The following is a 26,054-nucleotide window of genomic DNA, read 5'->3' on the forward strand; positions in this document are numbered from 1 at the left end:
TTCTCTCAAGATCTCAGGTACTTGTCTCATCTTGCTTGTGTGCTGGATTGTATTGTTGACAGCCATTTTGTTCGCTGCATCTTCATCTTGAGATGTCAGAGAATCCCTACACATCCGGACCCGTTACCAGCAAAAAGTCTGTACCCGGAATAATTGTGGCCACAGGTACGGTTTCTTAATACTGCCTTTGTGCTGACGTTACTTTAGCTATTCCTTGTTTTTCAGGTCATTAAAAGAGTGCAACAAGACAAAAACAACATGTAAAATGCGCAGTGCCTTCTTTCTGGTTACAAAAACAAATATGTAAATTGTGGTTTCTGTATTTCATATTTTGAGTGAGATTACATTGCTCTCAGGTTCAAAGCGAAGACACATACAGATCACAAAATATGTTTTTATCTACTGATTGTGCATGAACAGAAGATGTGAAAATACCCACTGACTGGTGTTGTTCACATTTTTGTTCTCAGGGAATATTGGAATGGAGCTGACCTCCAGCAGCCTTGGGATGTTTATAACATCCGATGCAGGAAACAGCTGGAGACAGGTACGACCCATCAACACATCTGTGTTTAACAGATTATGTGAAAACATCAAAAAAGAGATGACAATTTGTTTCCATGTTCATCAATGCAGATTTTTGATGAAGAATACAACATTTGGTTCCTTGACAATGGAGGGGCTTTGCTGGCAGTCCAACATGCAGTAACACCAATTAGACACCTATGGTAGGTGTAGCGTGTCCTCAAAAAGCATACCGGAGGTAAAAACGGCATGTGTTGGAGGTGTAGTGGAAAATTACCCGGGTAATATTGTTTTTGGGGTAGTCAGTGGTGCTGCATATGATTACATATAATGTTTTAAAATGCTGATGGGACAAGTTTCTGTGATTATTGTAGCGGCACTGCAGGATTGAGTGAAGGTTTGAGTGCTTTTATGTAAATGGGAAGTAGAGCAGGGTGGAAATATTAGACTCAGAATGCCCTCATAAGTCCCTTATATTGCGGAAGCTTTGTAACAGTATCCACTTTGATGCCCATACACACTACAACCCTGTCAAAGGTGATTAAGCTCTGGGAAAGATGATTTGAAACTTTGAAACCCCCCGCCCTCTAGATCTATTTGTAATGTTAGAGCCTGAGTCATACCTCTCTTTCTGATACTTTGTCACCTACAAAAATTTACCTGGGTTGAAGAGCATTTATTCTGCTGTTCAGCCTGTTGTCAAGATAATTTTTCACATTGAAGAGAAGCCAACATGCTTCATTTTTCAAACCCATGACTTATTTCTTTGTATGTGGTTTTGTGTTGCTCAACAGTGTTTGCTTATGATGCTTTATGTTGCGTGCATAGGGGGAACAATATCATGATACATTGACTGCAAAATGATAAATGTGGATATATAGATAATTATGTACTGACAGCTGTCTTTTTCTGCAGGATCAGTCTAGATGAAGGAAAGAAATGGGATCGGCACAGTTTCTCCTTGGCACCACTGTATGTGGATGGAGTTTTGATGGAGCCAGAATCAGACAATCACATTATCACGTAAGAAAATACGTATGAGTATAGCCAAAAGGATATCAGGCTTCAGAGATCAGCCCTTCTGTAGACATAAAACATTAATGGGCCAACAGATTTCTGTCAGTGACTAGTCTATCCACATAAACTGATCAGTCACAACATTAAACAACACCTGCCTAATATCGTCTTGTGGCTCTTGAGCTGCCAGAAAACCTCCGACATGTTGCTGCATGAACACCAGCTCCCTGGAGGTTTCCTGCATGTCATTATTTCCCAAAACTAAGCTGAATTACAAAAGTAATGTGTGAAAAAAGGTAAAACCTTACTGCTTCCATGGGTATTTTGAAGATTAAGTAGCAGCCAAATTCCATTAAACGAATACACTTGATTAATACTTGATTAATAGATCACAAAGTGTGACAGCCTCTATAAATGTAGACATTTTGTGAGTTTATTGGTCTGTAATATTCAGATTAACATAATGCCAAGGAGGAAAGAGACCAGCAGAGATCTTATAAAAGCAACTGTTAATCTGTATCTAGTACATCGTATAATTGTGTGGATAAAATCTCATTGATGAAAACCTGCAACTACATACCTGTATGCAGAGATGATAAAATGCATGTTTTTTTTTTTGTTTTTTCTTCTTTTTCTGTAAACCAAATAGCCAAAGCTGCAGTACTTGAAAATGGTTTTCAATACAATTGCTTTCTCAATTAATCGTCTTTTTCAGGTTCTTTGGACACTTCAGTCATCGATCAGAGTGGCAACTGATCAAAATTGATTACAAGGGCCTCTTTAGCAGGAGATGCATGGATGGAGATTATCAGACATGGTACTTGCACAACAAGGTAAAATGCATTAAACTCAACGAATGGCTCACTAACTTAAAGACTTGAAAGTCCATTTACTCATTTTAAAAGATTTTTTTGATAGGGTGATCTATGTGTGATGGGTGAGAAGCAGATTTATATGAAACGCAGGCCAGGCAACCGTTGCATGTTGGCCCAAGATTACTCCAGGATCTACTCCTCAGAGCCATGCCTCTGCACATCCTATGATTTTGAATGGTAAGGATTTTTTCTCTTATTGTTCCCATCAGTGACTTGTAACTAAGACTTCAAACAACTGGAATTCTTTATTTCTCTAATAACAAGTTTTTTTAAATATTTTTTTTATCCACTTTGAAGATCAAATTCACAGTTTGCAATTATGGCTGCTTGGTGCATATGAAATAAACAACTAAGTTATCATTTGATGAAACTTCATATCCCTTAATATACATCTTACATGGCTTATTTACTGCAATATGACTATAATTATAGTTTGAAAATATAGACGGGAACTGGGTTTCATGCTAATGTGATTTGCATAATATCAAGTGACTTATTAGAATTCAATTAATAATGAATTGTTACATTAATTTTAAATATCTTTTATCCATCCATCTTACATTCTGTTTGATCCCGCTTGTCTGACAATCATGTCTCTATTTATAGTGTTAAAATATTCCATGAACCGCAGTGCATTTGCTTTGCGACAAAAGCTTGTAGATTATTTTGAGTAGGAGTGTTTATCATTTCATGAAGTGTTGTGTCTTTTTTTTCTTTTTTATTTCCTTTGGCAGTGATTATGGCTGGGAACGCCAGGCAGATGGGAAGTGCTCTGCTGCTTTTTGGTTTAATCCAAATGGAGTGGCTAAAAGCTGCAGCACAAGCCAAAGCTTCCTTAACAGCACTGGGTAAGTGGACCCCATATTCAGTTCATCAGACAACAATATTATTCCAAACCAACTTGTTTGGCATGTTCTCGGGAATGAAAACTGTAAATAAGACTTTGCTTCCTTTTTAAGCTTAAAAAAAAACAATTGAAGGAGATGAAAAATATTAGCTAAATTGTTACCCCTTTTGCTTTTAAGAGACAAAATTGTGTATACTGAGAGAATGCATGCTGAATATTCATACACACCATAATTGTCTATTGCAGGAGTGAAACTGAAGACTTGCTTCCAAGTCAAAAAAATACTTTATTTATTTGTGGGTAATGATAACACCCCCAGGAATATGTGTGGAAAAACAACAAACATTTCAAAGTATATTTTGTACAACTGATGTTGACTGACACGGGTTTTCATTTGATTTAATGTCTCTCTATGCTGCAAACAGAAATATTAGTACATTCATTGTTTTTTTTTCTGTTTTCACTTTATGCTTTAAAGCTATCGGAAAGTTTTGTCCAATAACTGCAAGGAGGGAGGAAGGAACGTGTATTCACCCAGAAGAGTGCCATGCCGTCCCAGAGCACCCAGAGGTGTTCGCTTGTCCACCAGCCACGGAGAGCTCAGTGCCACCGTTGGAGACAACGTTACTTTTATGATCTACCTCGATGATGTGAGTCGTGAGTCCTTTTACGAATATAGTCTTGAATGGTTCGTACAGCATAATAGAGCTTGGCCAATGGCTCTGTGAGCTTATATTTATATACAGTGACATCATTTTATGTAATACTAAAGGTAACGATGTAAGATTTGTTAACCAAAAATACAGTACATATATAAAGATTTTTTTGGGGGGACTTGAAATTCTGGTCATTTGATGGTTTGTGTGCCATTTTTGTGTATATGTTAAAGTATGTACACGTAGGACTACATTGCAATTACCCTAAATAATGTATCTTATTGGCTAAGAACATTATGTAACGATGGATTTCATATTAACATTTTCAGATGTCCCTGTTTACTTAAATCAGCTTTTTTAACGAATACAATTATTTTTTTTAAAGATATGGGGGAAAAAAACGAAATAACCATGAGTCCTTATAGGCAGGAAAAAGGTGATTCTTCTATTTATTTTGACTTTACCTCATTTATAGGCAGTATGAACCCCAGATGTATCATGTTTTTCCTCGTCAACTACTTTTATTTGTTACATCTTATTAACAATGATCATCGATACTGCCATTCGTGCTTACACTTAAAGGTATTGAGGATACCAAGTAAGGAAGCTTTTCAGTTAGTCTGTTTTCCTGCAAAAGGAAAAAGGTGTGCAACAACATGGGATCCTTGTTGCTGTGTTTTTTTTTTATTTCAAATGCTCCACAGGTTAGGGCTGCAAGCAGGCCACTTCATTACCATACACTCTTCTTCCTCAGCCATGCTTTTGTTATGTGTGGAAAACATAGTTTTGCATTGTTTTAGAGAAAATTGTGTGGATATCTCTGGAAAAGATTCGATCTTGAAGGAAGCATTTGATAAAATCTCAAAATACAGTTCTGGATTAATGCTTCCACCCTCGGATTGTAAATGGACTTTTGCCAAGGGCATTTATATAACTGCATAACCATCACAGAGCCTGGCTTTTTTATTTGATAACAACCTGGGTGGTTCTTTTTATCTGTGGCACAGATCACACGGTGTCCATTTCTTCCAAAACAGATCTGGAATACAGATTCATTTGACAACAACACGTGTTTACACTCCAGTGACCCATCCCAGATAACCTTCTCCACAGACATTGACAACTCTGGAGATGGTTCATATTAAGATTATTTTTTTTTAACATTAGTTTTAAGTGGCCTTTGTGAGTGTAGCCCCTTATTGTAATGCTTGACATCAGTTTCCCAACATTATCCATTGCCCACATGAGTATATCAGGTATTGATGAATGATAATTCCAGCTGCGGTACTGTATGAGGGATCAGAGCTCACACTGGTCTGACTTAGATTAGTGTTTTTGCCCGTCATGTATTGACATTTCTCCGGATTTGTTTAAAGATATTATGCACTACAGAAGGAGGCCTGTATGAATCCCTTTTACTACGTCTTTCAGGAACATTGTTTTTAAATATTTCAAGGATGTTCCTCATTCATTTGTGAGGAGATCCTCTGCCTATTCTCGCTGCTCAGAGACTCTGTCTTTCATTGAGAGAGCTTTTACAATAAATCATAATAATCACATTTTTACAATGCTAAATTGTCCCAGTACGACTGATTGTGGAATGTTGGAAGCCTTAACTTGAATAAAAATCATCTTGAGTTGAATTTTTTTCTTATTTGGAGTTATATTTAGTTAAAAGGAGACCCTAGAGATGAACTCCAAAAATGATAAATATTAGATAAAAGCATGATTAGCTCATGATGACAGTATAAGGAAAGTTGAAGCAGAGTTATTGACCAGCAACATCCTCAATTCTCACTTTCAACTTATTTAATTGGTTATACTTTCTTCTGAAGAGAAGCATAAAATTGCTGACAAAGTGTTGCTGTTTCTTCTGCGCTTTTTTATTGGTCTGAGAGCCACAAATTGGTCACATGCTTGACCTATTGTATTAACATCTCAGCAGAAAACCTACAGTACATATATCTCAAAGTCTGGGTAATTAAAGTCCAGGCTTCCAGTTAGTTAGCAAAGTGGTTGTTTTTCTCTTCTTTTTTCTTGTTTTTCTTTTTCTTTTTTTTTCTTGTTCTTTTTTCCTTGTTTGTTTTTAAGGATTTTCAATGTGAAATTACATTTGTTTTGAAGGATTGCGTCAGAGGATAAAGTAAAGTTTATACATTTCTTAACTTATCCTTCCCTCTTTGGACACTTGGTGACCTCCTTTTTTTGCCTTTTTGGCCCCATTTTTACTTTTCTTTTGTTTTCTCTGTTGAATTTCTGTCTCTTTCCATTCATATTCGCCTAAAAAAATTTCTGTGACACAGCTTAAGGGACTTCTCAGCCTCTGCACTTAAGCAGCGGGCTGAGCTATCTCCACTTGTATGTGGCCCAACTGAAGTGTCCTGCCCTAAGCCATGGTGACAGATGCTGTGTCATACCATCTGTCCACAGGGAGAGTCGCCAACCACCAGCATCCAGCTAGACTTTGGAGACGGCATCAAGATCACATACTCTAACCTGAGCAGGACAGATGATGGCATCAAGCACATCTACAGAACGGCTGGGCTTTACCGAGTGACAGCTTCTGCAGAAAACAGCCAGGGATCTGACAGCAGCATGCTGTTTTTGCACATCACCAGTATGTGAATAAGTAACATCATTACCCATTCCTGCGGCAGTGCATACAGCATGAACCTCTACTCTTCCATGCATAGTCATGTCCCCACGCTACCGAATTTCATGTCAGTCATGGTTATATTACTTTCATGCATTTCCGACGTGGAAAAATACAAAAGTGCACAGCTGGAGCTAAATATAAACCTGTCGTGACTGCAATATTTCGCTGTGATCGCTGCGTGCGTCAATTTGATGCATGTATGGATATGTGCTGGTGTATGTGTTACCGCCTCAGGTCCAGTGGAGCGTGTATATCTCTCCGCTCCTATTGTTGCCATCAGGGGGAAGGCCACTAATCTGACTGCGGTGGTCTGGCCCAGCCAACCTAGAACTTTGACCTTCTTCTGGTGGTTTGACAACAGCTCCGAGGTGAGAAGCTTTTCCACTGCTTTTCCACACACGCACTCTGTCCTGTTTACTGGCATCGTTTCCACTCCTCCACCAATGTCCCTGTGCTGTTGTTTACAATTTAAGACCGTAAATCTCCAGACCTTTCTGTAAATCATGTAAAATGCAGTTGCCCATGACAGCCTTGTGTCGTTCTGGTGGATCCATCACTGATGGCTCGTCATATTTATTTATCATGTTGATTGCGTTCACTGCAGCACATCCTCTCATTATACAGCGTATCAAGGACTGCGTGCTTGTAGCATTCAATATTCAGCAGGTTTTCTTTTCAATTCTTTGTTTTTTTTCCTTTTGAAATCCAGCCTATCATAACCTTGGAAGGAAGCGTCTCTCATACATTTCACAAGCTGGGAAAAAACAAGGTCACCGTCCAGGTTGCTTGTGGAAGCACTGTAATGCAGGATTCAAAAGTTATAACCGTTAAAGGTGAGTGGGTGAGACTGACTTCAAAGCACTTTATTTGGAGTTACATGAATATGCAATATGCCATCTCAGAAAAAAGCATGATGCCTCTCGGTCAGCGCTACAAGTCGATGTCAACGTAGACCCATCTAATGAATAAAATGTCACGCTGTGTGAACACAAAATCTGGAGGAGCAATTAACTTGAAGGCGTATGTTGCCAAATGAAAAAAGACAAAACTGCACATCAAATTAATCAAAAAGTAAACCAGAAGTAGCATTCCTATTCTAATAGACCTTCCCTCACTCTTTTTTGTAGAGTTCTTCAGGTCATTGCTGTTGTCATTTTCCCCAGCTCTTGACGAGCACAACCCTGACATCCCTGAGTGGAGGGACGACATAGGCCGTGTGGTGCGGACAGCTCTGTCACAGGTACGCTGAATCCCAATAGCATTGGACTTCAGTGGCTTTTAGGGCCATTCATATTTTATACCGGTGTGCTGTTATAACACTGCAGTTTTGATGTTATATGTTCTATGGGTTTTTTTTTAACTATTTTACTGTGATGACAGTTAATAAAAATGAATTTCTGTTGGAGCTGCTGTTAGGTTTGCAGCTGCAGTAGATGTTTTGCTGTGGTTTCAGAGATAAAATAATAGGCTAAACTTTAACCTCTGTAGGGAAGTTGCACCTGTCAGTTGTGTCCTTATGTCGCTGTAGGTGTCCGGGGTTCCTGAAGATCAGCTGCTGGTGTCTCTGTACCCAGGGATTCCAACAACAGCGGAGCTCTTCATACTGCCTGATGAGCACGCATCAGCTGAGCACAAGAGAAAGAGTGAGGATGCCCTCGAGACGGTAAGAACCTCAATATGTAGATATGATGAGTAATTGGCATCTTACCTGCAGCAGACGGTGATCACAGTGCTCATCGCTCCCAGTGATCCCGGTGAAACTGGGAGAAGAAGGAGCTTGCCTAACTGTTACCCAGAATGAGGACCACCTTTTGCAAAAGATATTTGTGTAAATGTATCTTATATTTTACTTCAGTATTGCAAATATTATTTATAAATATTATTTATTATTAAATATTATTTATTCAAAATAGATGAATACATCTCTTTGACTCTCTGATTGTATTATAACTTAAGACAGAAAACGTGTTTTACAAAACCATCTAATCCTTTCAAAATCTTCAATCAACTCTCAAAACCTTGAGATGATAGTCAAGCTGTCCCAACTTCATTTTACTACCAAGTGTTTAAAGCTAATAAGGAACAAACTAAATGGCGGATCTTTTATTTCTTTTAGAAAAATGAAGAACTGTTCAAATGTTTTGTGAAGCACATTTGCTTTTGAAGCCTCCTGTTGCATTATTGTATAACAGCCTCAAGGCATGTTCTTTTGTTTATTGCCTTGTAGGAAATGTTCAAAGATAACATGGCAAATTCCACATATTTATTCCTAAAGACTGAAATCAGATTTGATGCTTATGTGTTTTTATGTTTTGCATAAAGCATCAATGGTTGTCATGTTCTGTCTTCTATCAAAGAAGACAGAACATTGTACAACATTGTATTTAAGGCACAGACATTTTTTTGAAATACATATATATATATATATATATATATATATATATATATATATATATATATATATATATATATATATATATATTAAAAAAACACGACTCATCTTACGTTTGTGCCAAAAAAGGAATTGTTGGCACAAAGTGGAAAATACATGAACACACCAGGTGATCAAGGTCAAAGACCTTCTATAGTAATCACAACAGCAATATTATAATAAGAAAAAAAAGAAAGCAAACAATAGCAGGCACTACTACTATGTCAGAGGTGGGGCTGATATCTGTCAGGAGTGCACTGTCCTGCAATTATTCCTCAGTGCCATCCTTTATCCACATAATTATAGTTGACAAGAAGTGTTTCCACGCATCAACTGTTGCTGCTCAGGCCTTATTAAGCTCGGCAGGAGTAAATTCATAGTTAATGATGTTAATGAGTCTGTGAACCCAAAGTAATTCCATCCATAGATCAAATATGAACCAATGTTTAAGAATTGTTTTCTTTGTGGCAGTGAAGCAGGCAAAGGTAATTTTTCACCGAATTTGCTTTCAGACCATTAACTGAGACCAATAAGTATATAATGGACAAGTCCAAAACATATGCAGACATTTTCCAGGTAAAGAAGAGTTACAAAAACCATAAGTGCATGTTATAATTTAATCAGGAAATTATTATAGAGTGTTACATGTGCCCTCTGGATTGTTTAAAAGTTTATCAGTTGGTGTGCTACGTTCATTATAAGATTGGACTACTAGACCTTATTACAGTCAAGGTTTTATTCAGAACTCAATTAAAACACAGTGACTTTTAAATGTAACTTATATTTCTTTGCAGACACTATGAACAGGATGTTTTATTTTTTATCATCAACTTCATTCATTAATATAGTGATTAATATTATGTTGGCAAATAAAGTCTGTTTACTGTCACTGCAGCTATGTTGGGGATAAATCCGATCTGAGTCTAAAAGTCCCAATGTGTAAGAGTAAAGGGGCTCAACTGAAATTATATTCTCATTACTAGTGTAAGTGAAAATAAGAGTCTGCCATGTTGCATCATCATGGTTCTGCAGGGGCAAATAAACAAAAGCTCAAAGGTGCCTTTTTAGCATTATGGGATCAACAATCCTGGACGCTGTTTCTTTAACTGCACACAACATTTCTTTATATTAGTTTTTATGGTAATTAACTGGTTATAAAGGGGCCACTAAACAATACGCAATACGCAGTAAACAATACTCCTCAAGGGAATGTTTTGACTTTTGTAATTGTAATTTTGCAAATCAATATATGAGGTACATACTGTATAAAGCTGTCAGGGTTTGACATTTCCCCCAGTTTGTGTTTCAGTTCTGTCTTGACCCTCCTGTTTCCCATCTGCCCTGATTGTCTGCACCTGTGTCTCGTTATCCCCTGTGTGTATCTGGTCTTGTCTTTCCCTGCTCCCTGCTGGTCCATACTGTTTGCTCCCTCCGTGTTTCCATGTGTTTCGTTTTTTGATCCTGCTCAGCAGCGTTTTTGGTTTTGCTTAATAAATCCTGCTTTTGGTGAACTCCTGCATTTGGGTCCTCAACAAACCGAATCGTGACAAAAGCGTTAGAGCTTTCAAAAGGCCTGCAAATAACTAGCTCCTGATATTTGAGCACTTCTTAGCCATCTAGTAAGATGATTAAGGACCAGTCCCAATACACCCCCTAGCCCTACTTTTCAGCCCTAAATTTTGCACGTTCCCGTGAGGGTAGTGGTGTGTGTCCCAATTCCTCTTTGCATGTAGGGGTAGTGTGCATAACGAGGGGTAGTGTGTATGAATCTAGCCCTTCATAGCTAGGGATTTCAGATACTGACTCGCTGACCGAAGGCTAGAGAAATTTCCCAGAAGGCTTTACGTCATTTGCAGACTGAATCAAACAAAAAAACATGGCGGACATTTCTAATTTTTAGGGAATAAAATCAATATTTTGAGTTAGTTTCTGCATAAAAATGCATTCTGATTACATTTCTAGCGAGAAATATATATTTTACTTTCATAATATTCACTCAGTGAATATACATAATCACTCGCTTGCTCGTTGTATCTTCAGATCTCGCCAGAATAAAGGCTGATTTATGGTTCCGCATTACACCAACGCAGAGCCTACGGCGTAGGTTACGCAGCGACGCACGCCGTACGGTGCTCGTCGCCGCGTACTCTACACCGTAGGCTCTGCGTTGATTTAACGCGGAACCATAAATTGCCGGCGGCTCTTCTTATCCCTGAAAACATCGGAGCAAATTTCTTAACAGGTGTTATTTGGATAAACTGAGCTTAACGGTTACTTTTACACCTGAAAAAATATTAAAACCTAATAAAGTGGCATATTAACAGCGCTACAGCGGAAATTAAAACAGCTTTTAGCTTGCTTTTAGCTCTCGGCTTCCTGATATGGTGTGACGTATGTGCAAACGTAACTACGCAGTTGCTTACATACCCGAACGTAAACCACACAGGGACGTAGCAAGTGGTGTCCCAATCCCTAGGGGAGATTACAAGGGCCCTACCCCTTGTGGCTTCATTTTTAGGGCTAGTGGTAGTGGGTGACGGCTAGTGGTAGAAAGTAGGGTGAACATTGGGATTGGCCCTAAGATGAAAAATATATCCGTATTTCAACTGCATGTCCATAAGAGGTCTTTCATGGTTGGGTATCAGTATCAAATAAATCCTTAACTATTTCATTACATTCTAAGTATTATCAGCATCAAACTGTCTCATAACATTTTCTGTTTTTGTTTTTGTTTAATTGTCTCAAACAGATATCCAATATTTTTGTCACTGCTCTGAACCAAGGCCTGATCCAGTTTGAGCTGAAGCCCAATATTCGCATTATTGTATACATGACTCAGCAAACCTTGGGTAAGTTTTTGTCTTGGGTAAGATTTTCCGACCACCACGACGCCTATGGCACATAATATTTTAGCAGGTGCATAAAACATTTATATTGACTGAGGTTTAAATGATACTAGTTGTGTACACTGCTGCATGTCTACACATCTTCAGAACGCTTTTTTCTGAATGCAAATGTGTATAATAAGCCTCACTTAAGAGTGGTTGTCATATGGTTGTAAGCAATTCAAAATAAATTTATAAATAAAGTACAGTATATCACAGGAATTAAATACCCTTCAGAGTGAACACAGTCAGTTTTGTACCTTAAGCTGCGGCACAGTAGCTGTGTTTGAAATCAACTGATCAATGAGGTGATTGACAAAGAGAGCATTTTGTATGCACAGGAAATCGGCAGGGTCACCCGGTCATTAGCATATCGCAAAAACGTGTCGATCAGCCCCTCGTGGCTTTACCCTTTTCATCCTCCAATGAATCTGTCTTCATTTGTGTCTGCATACAAAGGTCTGGGTTGCTTTTAAAATGATCCAGAAAGGTCATACACTTCATAAGCTTCTCTCTGAAGGAAAGAAAGATGTGTGGCAAAGGGAAATACTTTGAATATTGCATCTCAGCATTTGGAGAGCCAGAACTGTGCATAAGCTGCTACCTCTTGATGGACCCCAGGGAGGGGCAGTGGGCCTCCTAGAGGTTCCTTTGGATGCCCTGAAGGGATAACGTCCACAGTGCAGCACTTCAAACTGCAGCTGCACTTGACCCGAGACATGGAGTGAGAAAAGTACAGTAATATCCTTAGTGAAAGACTTCAAATTAGGTAAATACATATGAAATACATGAAAAACACATGTAAGGTCATGTAGAATAACCGTTATCAGATTATTTGTATATTCATTATGTTTGATAATATCACTCTCATATATCTTTGTGGAAGAATTTTGGTAATTTCTTCCCTGCAATGTAAAGTTGCTTTCTTCAACGAAAATTATGACTAAATATCGTTGTCAACGAACCTTTATCACCTGAGGAAAACGAGACGAGACGCAACGAAAATGCTGGTCATATGACAATAACAATAATTAAATATATAATGCAATATTGTAGAAGAATAAAAACGAGACTGAAATGTATATTACAAAATAAAAACTGAAACTAAAATGTGTCTTCATTTTCATTGGCCAAAATGAGACGAGACGAAATGTTATAACTAAGATCTTTAATCTCCATGTTTTAAGTATTTTCCTCTGGTTTACTTCTGCTGCTGGGTGACGTCACGTCCTCCATCCCAGTCGCGGCCCACGGGGGAATCAGATCCAGAAGATGCAGCTGCAGTGGTTAGATGGAGATGCCACTAAAATGAGACTAAAATGTCATCAGTCTCCGTCAACTAAAACTAGACTAAAATGGTCCTGGACAATTCTGGCTAAAATAAGACTAAAATGCTCAAAATTTTAGTCGACTGAAACTTGACACGTCTAAAAGGAGTATGAATGTGACTAAAACAAAAAAAACCAAAATGATAACTTGACCCAAAGACTAGACTAAAACTAAAGTTTAAACAGGCTGCCAAAAACAACACTACTGCAATGGTGCTTTAGTTTATTGAAGTTTTCAGTCATTAATTTATGGACAGTGCTTTCGCAGCATTTCAATGAGGTTTAGGTCTGCACTTTGACTGAATCATTGCAAAACCTTACTCTTCCTTCTTCAGTCATTCTGTGGTTGTTCCGATGGAGTGCTTGGGATCATTGTCCATTTTAGAAATGCTTTAGTTGTGGAAAGTGCCAAATGTGTCACTGGGCATCATATTCAGAAATGTGCACTTTGGTATTGTGTAGGGGGCCTTGATCCTGATGTGTTATTTGTTCCGATGGAGCTTTGACAACCCCAGGTTTATTTTATTTGTTCTGATTGATAAAACCTTCACGTGTCAAATGACTGCGTAAGAGAGAAATGTTTTTATGTGGCTATTATAATCAAAATGTTCTTTCGTTTCAGCCCCTCTAGTGGATTCAAACCCCATCCACAGTGGGTCGGCCATGCTGATGCTGCTCAGCGTGGTATTTGTTGGTTTAATTGCATTCTCTGTCTACAAGTTCAAAAGGTTTGTGACTCCAAGTAAACTGTGAGCAAGTTGTGTTAAGTTCACCCTTAAATCAAATCTAATCTCTCCCCTTTTCTTTTTTTTTTTAAACATCTACATTTTCTACTAAAGGAAAATCCCTTGGATCCATGTGCAGACTGAGGACAACCATGAGAAAGAGCCAGAGGTGATAAGCACAGTAGGTCAAAACGACACCATGTCCAAGGTCAAGCTCAGCGAGTTTCCCTCTCAGAAAGAACTCATGGAAAAAGAGCTGGAGGGCAGGAACAGAGGTAATCAATTATTATTTACCACTATTAACAGTTGGATTTTGTCATACTATATTAAAACAATAATTGGAAAAAAAGTTTGTACTCAAGTTAAATTAGCCCTGCTATCATTTAAAAAGGTATTAATTGCAAATGGTGTGAAATTATACATCTAGATGTTGAGATTTAATTTAGTTTGAGAAGACATGAAGGTGCTTTAGAGTTTTAATCTGCACTGTTAATGATTTCTCTGCAAATAATTGTGTACAAAAAAAAAGTCCAAAAAAAGTCCATTATTGTCTGCAGATATTGAACGGCAGTACAGGGAGCATCCACCGTTGATTTTCATGGGAATATTTGAGGCTGTCGAAAATTCAGGCAAAAAGTACGGTCTTAGATAACTGTGATTCACAGTTTTTCACCAGAACAAAATTGAAAACAGACTATTAATATCTGTGAACTACTCTGATCCATTAATCCATTGAAACAGGATTTAAAGGATAACTGTCACTGTGAGAGACTGATACTGACTGATATTTTATTGCCCTAAATATACATCGCTTAGCATCTGAATATGTTTAACCTCTTTGGTTGAGACTGAAGCAGCAGCATTGTTCCAGTCTAACTTAAATGGCTCCTCTTGGTGCAAGGGCATTGTGCAGCACATTGAAGTGCAGCACACGTCTCAGGAGCTGGAACATATTTATCACCGCAGTGTCATATTTTTGCAAATTGCCCACCAGGAGCACAACTGCAGCATCTGCATGGAGCCCAGAGATCGCCATGACAAGTTAAGTTTTTGATTTTTCCAGCTGACATCCACTGTGATGTCTTTCAGATGAGAACTTCCCATCCCTACACACAGTGAGGACTGTTTGACAAAAGTAGCATTGCAGTGTTTCTGACACAGACATGTGGGCTGCAGGCCTTTTTTCTGGTCACTCAGCACTTTGGCTGTTCTTCATCTCTCAGCTGTTTCCACCTTTCCAAGCCCTTGCTGATCTGAAACAAATTAACTCCAGCTTGGTAGTTTTTAAAAGTGCTTATTTTTTTTAAAGAGCAGAACGGTATCGTTGACCTTTTGATTTTGGGGAAATTAATTTCCAACCTGTTGCTCAAAGGTTTCATGTATACTCATCAGCTTTAGTTTCATATATTCTGACTCTTGTATATATTTGGACTTTTGCTAAGATATCAAGGTTCCCACACAGCTGAATCTGCTGTTTCCTCCGTATATTACAGGATTAAGGTCACTGCCCAGCCTACTGCACTTATTTTTATATATTTGATATAGTGTTGAATTTTTTGCAGGTCTTGCTCTGGAAAAAAGCCATCTAGAAGAAAATGACCAATATTTATTTAACTATTGATATGGACTAATAGTATAAGTTCATAATTGATATTAATATTTAAAATTTTAGTACAAACTTCTTCCCAGGCTTGAAAAAGAGTAAAACCCTAGTGGTTGATGGTTGTCACATTGCAGATGGAGCTGTTGGTAAATAAAACTGAACCAGAACGTGCAGATTAAAGTGAAGATTTGGACAAGCAAAGCAGAACCCGAGAAGTAGAACGCTGGAGTTGTAGCAGCATATCTGTCGGAACCAGTAATTATTTAAGAACAGCAAATGTTGAGAGTCACCTGGAAATGCTCTCTGGCTTTGCTGAAGGTGGCCTGCACAAATTAGATATTTAGCACATTCAAAACATTTTTAGATACATTTCTTCACAGCTCGAACAGCCAAAAGTTGCAATGAAATGGGATTTTTTTCTTTTCTTTTTTTTTTTTCTTAATCTGATCCAACCCAAGTGGTTTCAAATGCAATTCTGATTAGATTTTCAAGGATGCATCTGATTTTAAAAGGTTTGATTGGTCAAAAAGAACATTTCATATGTCGTACCTAATGTGACATAAACAAATAAGTCTGAGTGACCGAAGTTATGGAGCTGGAAAGCAAACATGACTCCTTTTGCTCTGTTTCAGTCCCTAGTTGTCATGTGGCAGGCAGCCTGTAATCTGGACATGGCTTTCCTGAAAGTGTTATTTTGACTGGTCGAATTCCTGAAGGCTTCCCAAAGCTTGAGGCTAATGAATGCGAACAACAGAAAAATAGGAATACTGAAGAGACATTTAAAGGAATTAAACTAATTTGAAAAAAAAGACACACAGAAAAGCATATGGCCCCTTTAAGGATCTTGATTCATGTTGATAATTTAAATAACAGCTCAGGGATGGGTAGCACTCGTCTACCCATCCCTTAGGAGGGTCAAATGTCTTCTCTGTGTGAAGGCATAACATTTACAAGAATTAAATGACATGATTACAGGAATCACATATGGCCAAACAGAGTTGACGATGAATCTGTTGTGTATGGGATTCCCTTACATAATCTTTGCAACGGCCATGTGATGGACAGGGACCTGTCCAGGGTGGATCCCTGCCTTTTGCCTTAAAACAGCTGGGATAGGCTCCAGAAGAATCCCAGGACTTGAAAGGAATAAGTGGGGATGGATGAATGGATAGATAATTTTCACAATTTTGTGCAAGGATGTCTTTTATTAGTGTGAATGTGTTAAAAGTTTTCCAGAGCCTTACTCTGGAAAACAAATACAATTATTTTTCAATTATCCAGTCTGCAACTCATACGTTCCTCAGTCTCTTATGGTAACATTTTTAAACCAGGGTGGGAAAAAAATTAAACATGAAAAAAAAAAGCAATCAAAAAACAAACAAAACTTGTTTTATTCCAGCTATTTCAAAAAGCCCACACCATACACACCAAAAAGTGAATAAGTGGTAAGGAATTTAGCAGTTAAAATAAAACTAAGTGAGACCAAAATCGAAGCTGAATGATACAAACGTTGGAGGTACATTCATTATCTTGGCAGACGCGGGACTCCAAATGAATGATGGCGTCGCTCTGTAACTGCAAACTCCAACAAATCTGAGATGTTGCAGCTTCAGTGGCAATTAACTAGCAAAATGAACATCAATCTAATATATTTATAATTATAAGTCTTGTGCTGAAATGATGGGGAACTGACTGAAATTAAACTAAAGATAAGTGATGAAAAAAAACGACTCGATGTAACAAAGAAATTGTGCATTTTATATTAAGTTCATCAGAAAAATGTTTAATTTGATTTGAACTCACTGATTCATGCGCAATCTTAGATCCGTACTGTGTAATTATAACAAAATGGTAAACACACTTTTTCCCCCCCTTAAGTTTTTGAGTTGGAGTACGTGTGAAGTATTTCACTCTTGTCCCTGACCACTTCCCTTCTGAACAGACAGCTTTCTCAATCCTGTCTGCTTTTGTGTTAATAGTTTCTACATCGTTTCAAAAAACATTCAAGTTTAAAACTGCACCTTTCATGTCTGAATTTTTAACTCCATTTCATCATGTACGTGCTTTACAAATGGTAATTGTGTTGTAGCCGGCACAGATTAGTCGTAAGCGTGTTGCTTGTAAAAGCAATTTAAAACTCGTAAATCATTATTTCTCTTGCAAATCTGAACTGACAGCCAGATCTTTACCTTGATGAATCTACTGCTCCGTTATTACTCATCTGGGTGAGATTTGCTTCACACCTCTCTACACAAATGACTAAATTTAAGCTGCTGACACAGCTGAGACACATATGTTTCACCTCAGAATAAGCCGGTGTGAGAACAATCAGACATCCTCTTTTGTCACAGTGATCCTATCTTATCGGCGCGCCAACATCAGCTCAGCCCTGCTCAGGCACGCCATGCTTCTTTGGTGCGACAACAGGCGGCTTTTCAGCCAAAACGCATGGGTGATGAATTTGTAATCAAGCATAAAAGCTTGTGCAAACCATTTCATCTTCAAGTAAAAAGATTAGAGATGACTTGTTTGGTTGAAGTTAAAAGCAGTTCTTTTGCGTCACTGCAAAATGTCATTTGAGAGTCATGGAGATAAATCCAAAATATGAAACAGTAGCAGTTTGGGATGAGCTTGTGATGTCAACACAGCTGACTGGATCTCCACTTACTCTACCTTGTTATCTGTTTCCATGTTTCCAGGAGGATTTGGAAGAAACATGGAGAGAGTTGTCACAAGGGAATTTCCAAACTGTACTAATGTGTAAGACATGAGCTCTGTGAGTAAGTACAGCTTGTCGTGTTTCAATTGTACGGAAATTGTTTGCTATGTTGGCATTGCTTTAATTTCATTTATTCATTTAATGCTGACAGAGGCTATTGATTAGGATCATGTTTTCCACTCATATTGGATATAATTATATTGGATAGAGTAAGTAGTTTACAGTATCTGAATATGATCAGTCTTCTGAGTCAGACCCCAGTTTGAGGGCGGTGAACTGCTGAAAGTAGCTGATAATGTCTTTACCACTGCCATAGATCATACATGGCTGATAAGAATATTTTATGAATATTTACATCATATTTTGCCAGTTAAAAACTTTTTAATCCTCCTTAACACACTTGTATAGTTCTTTATTAGAATAATATACAGAGAGAGATTAGTATAACAGAAAGAATGTATAGGATTTATTGTATCATGTAATATCATCAGTTGCTATGAGGATATCTGGCCATCAAAGAATACTGTTATAATACAACGTGGGGCTTTTTTAACGAAAAATGAAATGTTTTTCCATCTTACAGGACTGGCTTAATTATTCCTTCCTTACTTTACATCTTTGTTTATCCACAAACTGATTCAGGCTATACAATCTGTCCACTGTGACCTTTTTGTGTTTCTTTGATTATTTTAAATAACTGTCTGTCATTTCTCTTCATCTTGATTGAACATTACGACAGCAGAACACATCGAAGTCCGCCTCCATGACTTAGAATAGACTTGATGCATAATGTGAAGTTTTGCCGTCACAGAGTTTTAAAAATGTTTTTACCGCTCCAATATTATGGGTCTTTGTGTTGTAATTATAAACGCACATGTGTAAAAATATTTAATTCTGACTATTGTGAAGACTTAATGGACAGAAATATGTTGTGGTTTTTGCTGTGGGTGATAAGACGGTTCTTTCTATGACTGTTTCTCTGATGATGGAAGTCTGGCCTTAAAGATGGGAATGTTGATAAATTGTACATAGAAGAGGAAGGAATGCAGTAGCTCCATCCTACTTTGTTGTAAAGTCAGTCCACCAAGCAGGCGGCCGTGTATCCCCATGACTTTTTTAGTCTCACAACACGCTACATGTCCTTTTTATTTACTTTTCTACAAAAGCATGCTCTGATTATCTGTGTTCAAAGACCATGTTGGGGTGATTGAGTATTGTATATACATACATTATGGTGAGTTCAAATTTTACTTGACACATTAAACAAATTATTAAACACCTTGTCTAATGGTCTGGTTGTGCAGTTGTTCAGAAGTTGTGCATGGTGCGATCTACAATGTTGTTCCTATCTCCCTTATGAATCATATTTCTCACTGTGAACAAATAGTGTTTCGAAATTGTTCAAAATAAATGTATTTTTATACGGAATTATGTTTTTCCATCATGCGGGCACCCTCAGTGTGTGTTATATTTAGGCCCATGTGCAGTAAGAATAGGTGGCTTACATTCTGTTTCTGTTATGACATCAACCTGAAAAAAGGGGGTTCAAAAAGCAGTGTTCTTACATCACTGCCTCATTCTTATCTGAAGCACAGGTGTCTCGTAGCAGTCAGTGTATCAGCCTCAGCTTACAACTCTTAATGATCTCACAGAGGCTGTGAAGTCAGCTTTAATGGGGAGAAGTGTGATAACACCCATGCGAAGATTCCCATCTGACATTTAGGCTGAGCTTCATTTTGCTTCCACTGCTCAGGTCGCCTGTTACAGATGGTTTTATGCTTAATGGGAACAATTACAGAGCTTGTAGATGAGTGATGAGAAAGAGATGATTTGGAGAAAAAAAAGAGCTACAGACATTATTATGGCTCTTCTGTCTTAAAATAGACTGAAAAAGGAAGAAAAAACTAAACCCTCATCCTCAAAGCTGCAGCAAACAGGCATGTCCTCTGGTTTGCATTTTGTTTGCCACTTACACCTTTGTATCACACACCAATCTCCATCACTCCGGCAGCCATTAACGCCCTGAAAGTCTTGTTCCCACTCCTGCTCTCAGTCTGAATTAACACCAAGGCCTCTCTCTAACCGCCCTGGGATGTTCAGCGGTGCAAAATCAAATTGAACGGTGACAATCACTAATGGATGATTCTCTGCAGCCAGACACTGTAATGTAGCACTCAATGAAAGGAAACATGCTCATCAATTTCACACTGGGGCTAACACAATATTGCTGTGGGTTGTTGTCGTGGGACATTTTTCATTCAAGGTGCTAGCCAGCCAGGGAAAATCTTCTTTGTTGATTGTGTGTGCGTTTTGATTTCCTGGAGAGGGGATAATTAATTTGTTGCACAGTGGGAGAGCCAAGGAATCAGCCCATTAGAATCACTCCAGGCTACTCATGGCCCTCCACTCGGTCGCTTTGTGTCAAGCAAACGACTGCAGTGAAACCTTAAGCATGCTAAGGCAACACGTACTAAAAAGAAACCAGAAAAGCAACTCCTCCAACAAAGCACTCGTTTGTAAGATACAAAAGAGTCGGTGGATGTAAAGATGTGAAGTGAAACAATTGTATTGCAGTAGTAGTCGGTTGCGTTGTCTAATGCAATAATAATCTGTTCATGCTTCGAGGAATGACTTGAACAACCATTTACACGGCACTGTTGTCATGTTCTGCTTTATTTTGCAACCATAGATACGTCTGCAAGATCGAATGAAAAACACAGTAACAACCCACTGACTAATCACTTGACTTGTACTGAATTGAGCTGCTTAGCCTCTTAAGAAACAGAAAATACTTCCGTTCACATTTCACATAGTATTTTGTTTTTTTTTCCTGCATAAGACATATTTCAAGAAGCTTGAAAGAAAAAAAAACATGCAAATATGTTCACAGTTGTATTCACAGGTTAATTACAGGGACTTGAGCAAAATTTTGTTAAATAAATATCAAGCACAGAAAAGAAAAATCTTCTGATCTATCATGTTGATAGTTCGGCTTGAGCTTATTTACGCTTCTGGCTCAATCAGAAGATTGGAAGGAAGAAGTATGAAGACGCCTCCAGTCAATTTGTCTTACTGACATATGATGCTGACAACACTTAAAAAGAAAAGTTTGATGAAGAAGAACTTCAGTACTTATCCCAAAGAGACAGCGGCTGACCGAAGCTGTGTGCGTAGGCTGAGCCGTGTTGACAGGAGATACGTCTTCTCTATCTCCACGTCCCTCGCAGCGAGGGAGATGAACAAATCTGCAGCCTTTTGTCCGCCGAGTCCTTGGGGGTAAACCTTGAACAGACTGCAGGCTCCTCTGCGTTACTGGAAACTTGGAACCGGCACATGTAGATGCTGGTGTCATGTTGGTGGATAAATAGTCCAGAACAAAGGAAATGTATTTTAACATATCCTAAAAATAGGTCACAAATAATAAGTAAATAAAAATGTTGTTTGAGTTGTGAGAAAATACAACTTTCACAATGAGATCACTTCCATTTTCAAACTATGGCAAGCTTTTAACTTTGTGGGGCGACACAAAATAAACCTCAATAAAATGACTAATTAAAGCACAAATTTGGCACAGTATTTCTTTTTACTACATTACAGGGTGTCAAAGTGTTTACTTGTTCAAACAGGAGTTATTTACCAAATTTACATTTCATTATCACTGAAATCAAAATGCACAAGAAAGACTTGTGGGGAGCAGGAAATATGACCATGAGACAAACAAATATAAAGTTCCAGCTACAATATTAAAGCATGTGAATGATTTGCATCAGCCAGAGCCACATTTGTGATATTTGTGGGACCAAAATCTTTTTTTCTGTGTGTGTGTGTGTGTGTCTCCCAAAGAAAGACCGCACAGATTTTCATCTCCTGCGTATACCTATCTGCTGTAATCTTCTGTTCTTATTTTTTTTTTTTGTTTTGACATATATAACATTTTGAGCAGCAGAGAGACAGGCTTGATGAAATACGCAGATCTGGGACGGGGAGTCCTCCATCATCTCCTGGATATTGCAAGCTTTCATTTGATGAGAATGTGGTGATAAGATTTACTGATTGCAAAGAGCTTAATGAATCTGCTTCCTTCACTGTCTTACCCTGATAAGCAAGTTCCACACAGCTGCATGAAGAAAATTGCACAAACACAAGACCAAAAAAGAAAAAGAAAAAACAGAAATAAGAGAATATTTCTGATATATTACTTCACATCTTTCTTGTGCTGCTGCTTGATGTTTTCATATTTGAGCAGACACAGCTGTAACCAGCTGAGACAGATAACTTTTACTTCTTCCATTATGGATGTACATTATTTACATAAAAAGATCAATGTCCTTGCAAAAATACAAGTATTTCAGTCAAAAAGTGTTCCTTTTCAAGAGGCAAGTATAAATCTGTACAGTCTCCTCGGAGGGATTTAGGCAGCACAGTGTGAGCTGGTCCGTCCATGCATGGGTAGCAAAACACTCGAGACCATTCATTGTGACCGCGGTTTCCTAGCTTGCTGGAAGTAACTGCCAAAGAAGATGTATTGCTTTTGAGTCGGTCATAGACTCCCAACATTAAAACACATGGGGCGCTTCATCAGAGAGCTTGATGTCCGCGTGAGATGGCAGGTAGCCTGGCGAGGGAGAAGAAAGGGAAGACACAGTGGAGGAATTTTATGTAGGTATTTGCATATGGGCTTTTTTTTTTTTTTTTTTTTTGGCACACAAACACATTTATCTTGGATGTTTACTGTAGACACAGGTAGAGGTAAATCAACTGGAACTTTGTAGATATTTCTTGATGAAAATGCTTTCACTGCTCTTGAGGCACTCCCGGCGCTCTAATTATTTTATTGGATCAAATAATTCACCTGGACATTCTCATCACTTTAGCTGGCACTTGATTGTCCTTCACTAACCTGTGTGTATTAATGCACCTCGCTATGACAAAGTCAGGATGGCAAATGCATAAATATACAGCACATGATAATAGCCGCGTCTTGGCATCTCGTATGACAGTACAGGAAGGGGAAAATAGCATCAGCACTAAACATTAAGTGAATGCCTCTTCGCTGTCAGTGAGTTTCAACTTGGGGCAACGGTTTGTCACTGTTGTGACAACTTACGTTGCGCTAAAAGGTTATTTACTAAAACAAACTGCCACTTGGTGCAGAGAGTTGTGGCTGTGCTTGCTACTGAGGCTGTATGATGAACATTTGTGGTTAAAGGATTCTCATATTGTTTTTTCCTGAATTTATGTCCTGATTAAGACGATCACATTATCCTTCCGTTAACTAGTGCATTAAAAGTTGTATTTACACTAGGCTGACAAATGCAAGGAAAGCCAACATAAAATTTCTTGTTGAGGCTCTGGAGCAGTCTGTGAAGCTACGGAGGAGTGGAATGTCATTATTCTCAAAGATATCCCCCTTATTAGAGTTTTTTAGGATGGCAGAGACTAATATCCAAAAAGTTGTTCCACATCTGCACTAATTGTCCTGTTGGGTTGAGATCAGTTGACTCTGAAGGCTATATGATTTACATTATAATCAAACTCGTCAAATCATCCAGTGACAGTTTATGGATGTATTCCTGGAGAAATGACCCTCCAACTAAAACCTGTTTATCTATCAAATATAATATTTCTCAGTTAATTACTTCTAAATTTCTCTGGTACATCCTTTTCAACTCAATTTGAATAATTACTATTTAATAATTTATATATTGGTCAAAATGTCACTGCAAGAGACAGGGGGTATGGCTAAATAATTGAAATACACCACATTTGTCATGTATACAGTTTTGGGTCTGATTAAATTGATGGAAAATACACTTAAAAAAACAAAAGTGAGATACAAAAAAGAAGTATGCCAATATTACCTAAACCAGCTTTTTGGAGGCACAGAATACAACAGTCGATGCAAAGCAGATCCTCGCTGTCCAACAGCTTGAAAAATCACAGGCCGATTAAGCCCCATAGCTTTACGCTGCAAACCGAGCCGTGCATACCTCTGCTTTTTGAGTCCAGATGTGCGTCCACGTGGTCCAGCGTGGTCAGCTTGTCCGCTTCAGGGTTGGGGACGTCTATGGAGGTCACGGCAGTGAAGACCTCTTGTTCTTTGTCAGGCTGCTCTGCCGTGTACGTGTTCATGCCTGGGATCTTCCTGCACGTCGTGCGGAGAGGGGTTTTCATTATTTATTTTTTTAAAAGGCAAGTTAATGCAAACCTGCCATCAGGTCCCCCTCACTAATGCATTCACAAAGCATAATGTGTCGCACTATTTTTAACTATTGAAGATAGCAGAAGATTGCTCGAAAGCGGCAAAAGTAGGGCATTTTGCATTCCGCTGGGCGTTGCTCTCTCACTTTCATATTGTTCACCTCGGTTTTCAATCAATTTTTCATCCCTTCAGATGCATCCCCAATTCTGCTTAAAACTAACTTCTCGCATTTCTAATTTTGGATTCGCCCCCTGTGAGCTGGCGCTGCAGCTGGTGCTGCGGCATTTGGGGGAGCTTAAGGAACTCAAAGTTGATTTCTTAATGTGGCAATTAGGATCCTTGAAGTTGAAGTCAAGTAATATTTTACTTTATAATGAGTAAAACTGATGAGGACCTAAAACATCTCCTCGTGATTGGCGTGGGATTACCTACAGCAGAGGATACTATTTACTGTATGTCCCTCACTGTATAATATATGTTGTCTCAGGACTTATCTCGTCAACCTTTCCTGCCTCTCTGCAGAGCATGCCTCACCTTGAATGGCTGTGTTTAGCATTTTCCGAAAGGTCAACCCTCACATTGTCAGATAGATGAATATTGATAACTGCAGGACTCTGACACCCATTCTGCACTCTGGGAGAATTGATTAGACTGTCATTCTCTGTAATATTCTGTAGATTGAGACAGAGGGGAATTGTCTTATTCCTCCGGCCATTATTGTGCTGCGGATGTCCATAACTAGAGGATATATGGAGTCTGAATACTTGTGGGAAGTTTTTGGCAGTTTAGCGGAGAGATGCTCGCATTTATATGAAGAAGACGCCTCTGAAAAGGGCTGTGCACACACAATACACAGTGTATGTGTGATAAATATTTGTGTGTGTATGAAAAGTGTCTCCACAGTTTATATTGACTGTATGCGCTATACTTTACCTTTTAAATTTATATATTACAAAGATGGCTAAGCCCATCAGCACCACTGACACCAGCATGATGACTGCAGTGCCACTGTGTAAGCTGTCAGTGTTGTCCACAAGGGGAGCTTTGAAGGAGGGAAATAGAGAGAATGAGCACACATGGAGGCTTTTTGCACAATAATATTTTAAATCAATATGAATTATGTAAATATTGTGATGGAAAGACTGAAAGTGAAATAAGAAAAACAGTTCTTTTCAAGACATTATTTTGAACTTCTTCCCATTTACTTACAAACTTTTGACTTCTGAGCTTCTTCCTATAGACTGAATAAGAAGTGCACTTGGGCAGGCCCAGGACTCACCTGGAGACAGTCGCGTGGCGTACACGTTCACCTGCACCCCCTGTCTGAGGGAGAACCGGATCAGGTCCTGGTTCAGAGCACTTAGCAGAACTCGAGAAAGCTACAACGAGGAGCGACACACACCAAAGAGGACTGTTAGATGGGCAGAACGGATGTACAGAAATATTTTACAGTCATCAATATTTCAACCACAGACATTTTATCCAACCGCATGAATTATGAATCCGCATTTTTGTTTTGCTCTAAAGACGGCTAAATGTTGATATGACACACGCAAAACCAAGCCTTCAGTTCTGAAGCCCAACA

At 38.5% G+C, this 26,054-nt stretch overlaps 2 protein-coding genes across 3 annotated transcripts in view; one reads left to right on the forward strand and one right to left on the reverse strand.

Annotated features, from left to right (window-relative positions):
* sorcs3b (sortilin related VPS10 domain containing receptor 3b) overlaps positions 1-19,514 on the forward strand; it is a 61,226-nt gene extending 41,712 nt beyond the window's left edge. Inside the window, exons 11-27 of the mRNA XM_061745840.1 lie at positions 63-165; positions 471-547; positions 637-728; positions 1,441-1,548; positions 2,258-2,375; positions 2,461-2,594; positions 3,152-3,265; positions 3,743-3,914; positions 6,351-6,537; positions 6,811-6,944; positions 7,286-7,409; positions 7,704-7,816; positions 8,105-8,239; positions 11,757-11,856; positions 13,843-13,948; positions 14,060-14,220; positions 18,248-19,514. Of these exons, the coding sequence (XP_061601824.1) occupies positions 63-165; positions 471-547; positions 637-728; positions 1,441-1,548; positions 2,258-2,375; positions 2,461-2,594; positions 3,152-3,265; positions 3,743-3,914; positions 6,351-6,537; positions 6,811-6,944; positions 7,286-7,409; positions 7,704-7,816; positions 8,105-8,239; positions 11,757-11,856; positions 13,843-13,948; positions 14,060-14,220; positions 18,248-18,312 (2,043 nt within the window). The 3' untranslated portion in view covers positions 18,313-19,514. The remainder of the gene's footprint in view (positions 1-62; positions 166-470; positions 548-636; positions 729-1,440; positions 1,549-2,257; positions 2,376-2,460; positions 2,595-3,151; positions 3,266-3,742; positions 3,915-6,350; positions 6,538-6,810; positions 6,945-7,285; positions 7,410-7,703; positions 7,817-8,104; positions 8,240-11,756; positions 11,857-13,842; positions 13,949-14,059; positions 14,221-18,247) is intronic.
* Positions 19,515-20,928: 1,414 nt separating this feature from the next.
* The window catches only part of LOC133463978 (VPS10 domain-containing receptor SorCS1-like), a 63,744-nt gene continuing 58,618 nt past the window's right edge, over positions 20,929-26,054 (reverse strand). For both annotated transcript variants that reach the window (XM_061745842.1, XM_061745841.1), the window contains 4 exons: positions 25,749-25,848; positions 25,403-25,511; positions 24,258-24,412; positions 20,929-22,882 (listed from right to left, as the gene is read on the reverse strand). In XM_061745842.1, coding sequence (XP_061601826.1) covers positions 22,824-22,882; positions 24,258-24,412; positions 25,403-25,511; positions 25,749-25,848 — 423 coding nt within the window. In that variant the 3' untranslated portion in view covers positions 20,929-22,823. The remainder of the gene's footprint in view (positions 22,883-24,257; positions 24,413-25,402; positions 25,512-25,748; positions 25,849-26,054) is intronic.

This window comes from Cololabis saira, chromosome 17 (genome assembly GCF_033807715.1).
Source record: "Cololabis saira isolate AMF1-May2022 chromosome 17, fColSai1.1, whole genome shotgun sequence".
Lineage (NCBI taxonomy): Eukaryota > Metazoa > Chordata > Actinopteri > Beloniformes > Belonidae > Cololabis > Cololabis saira.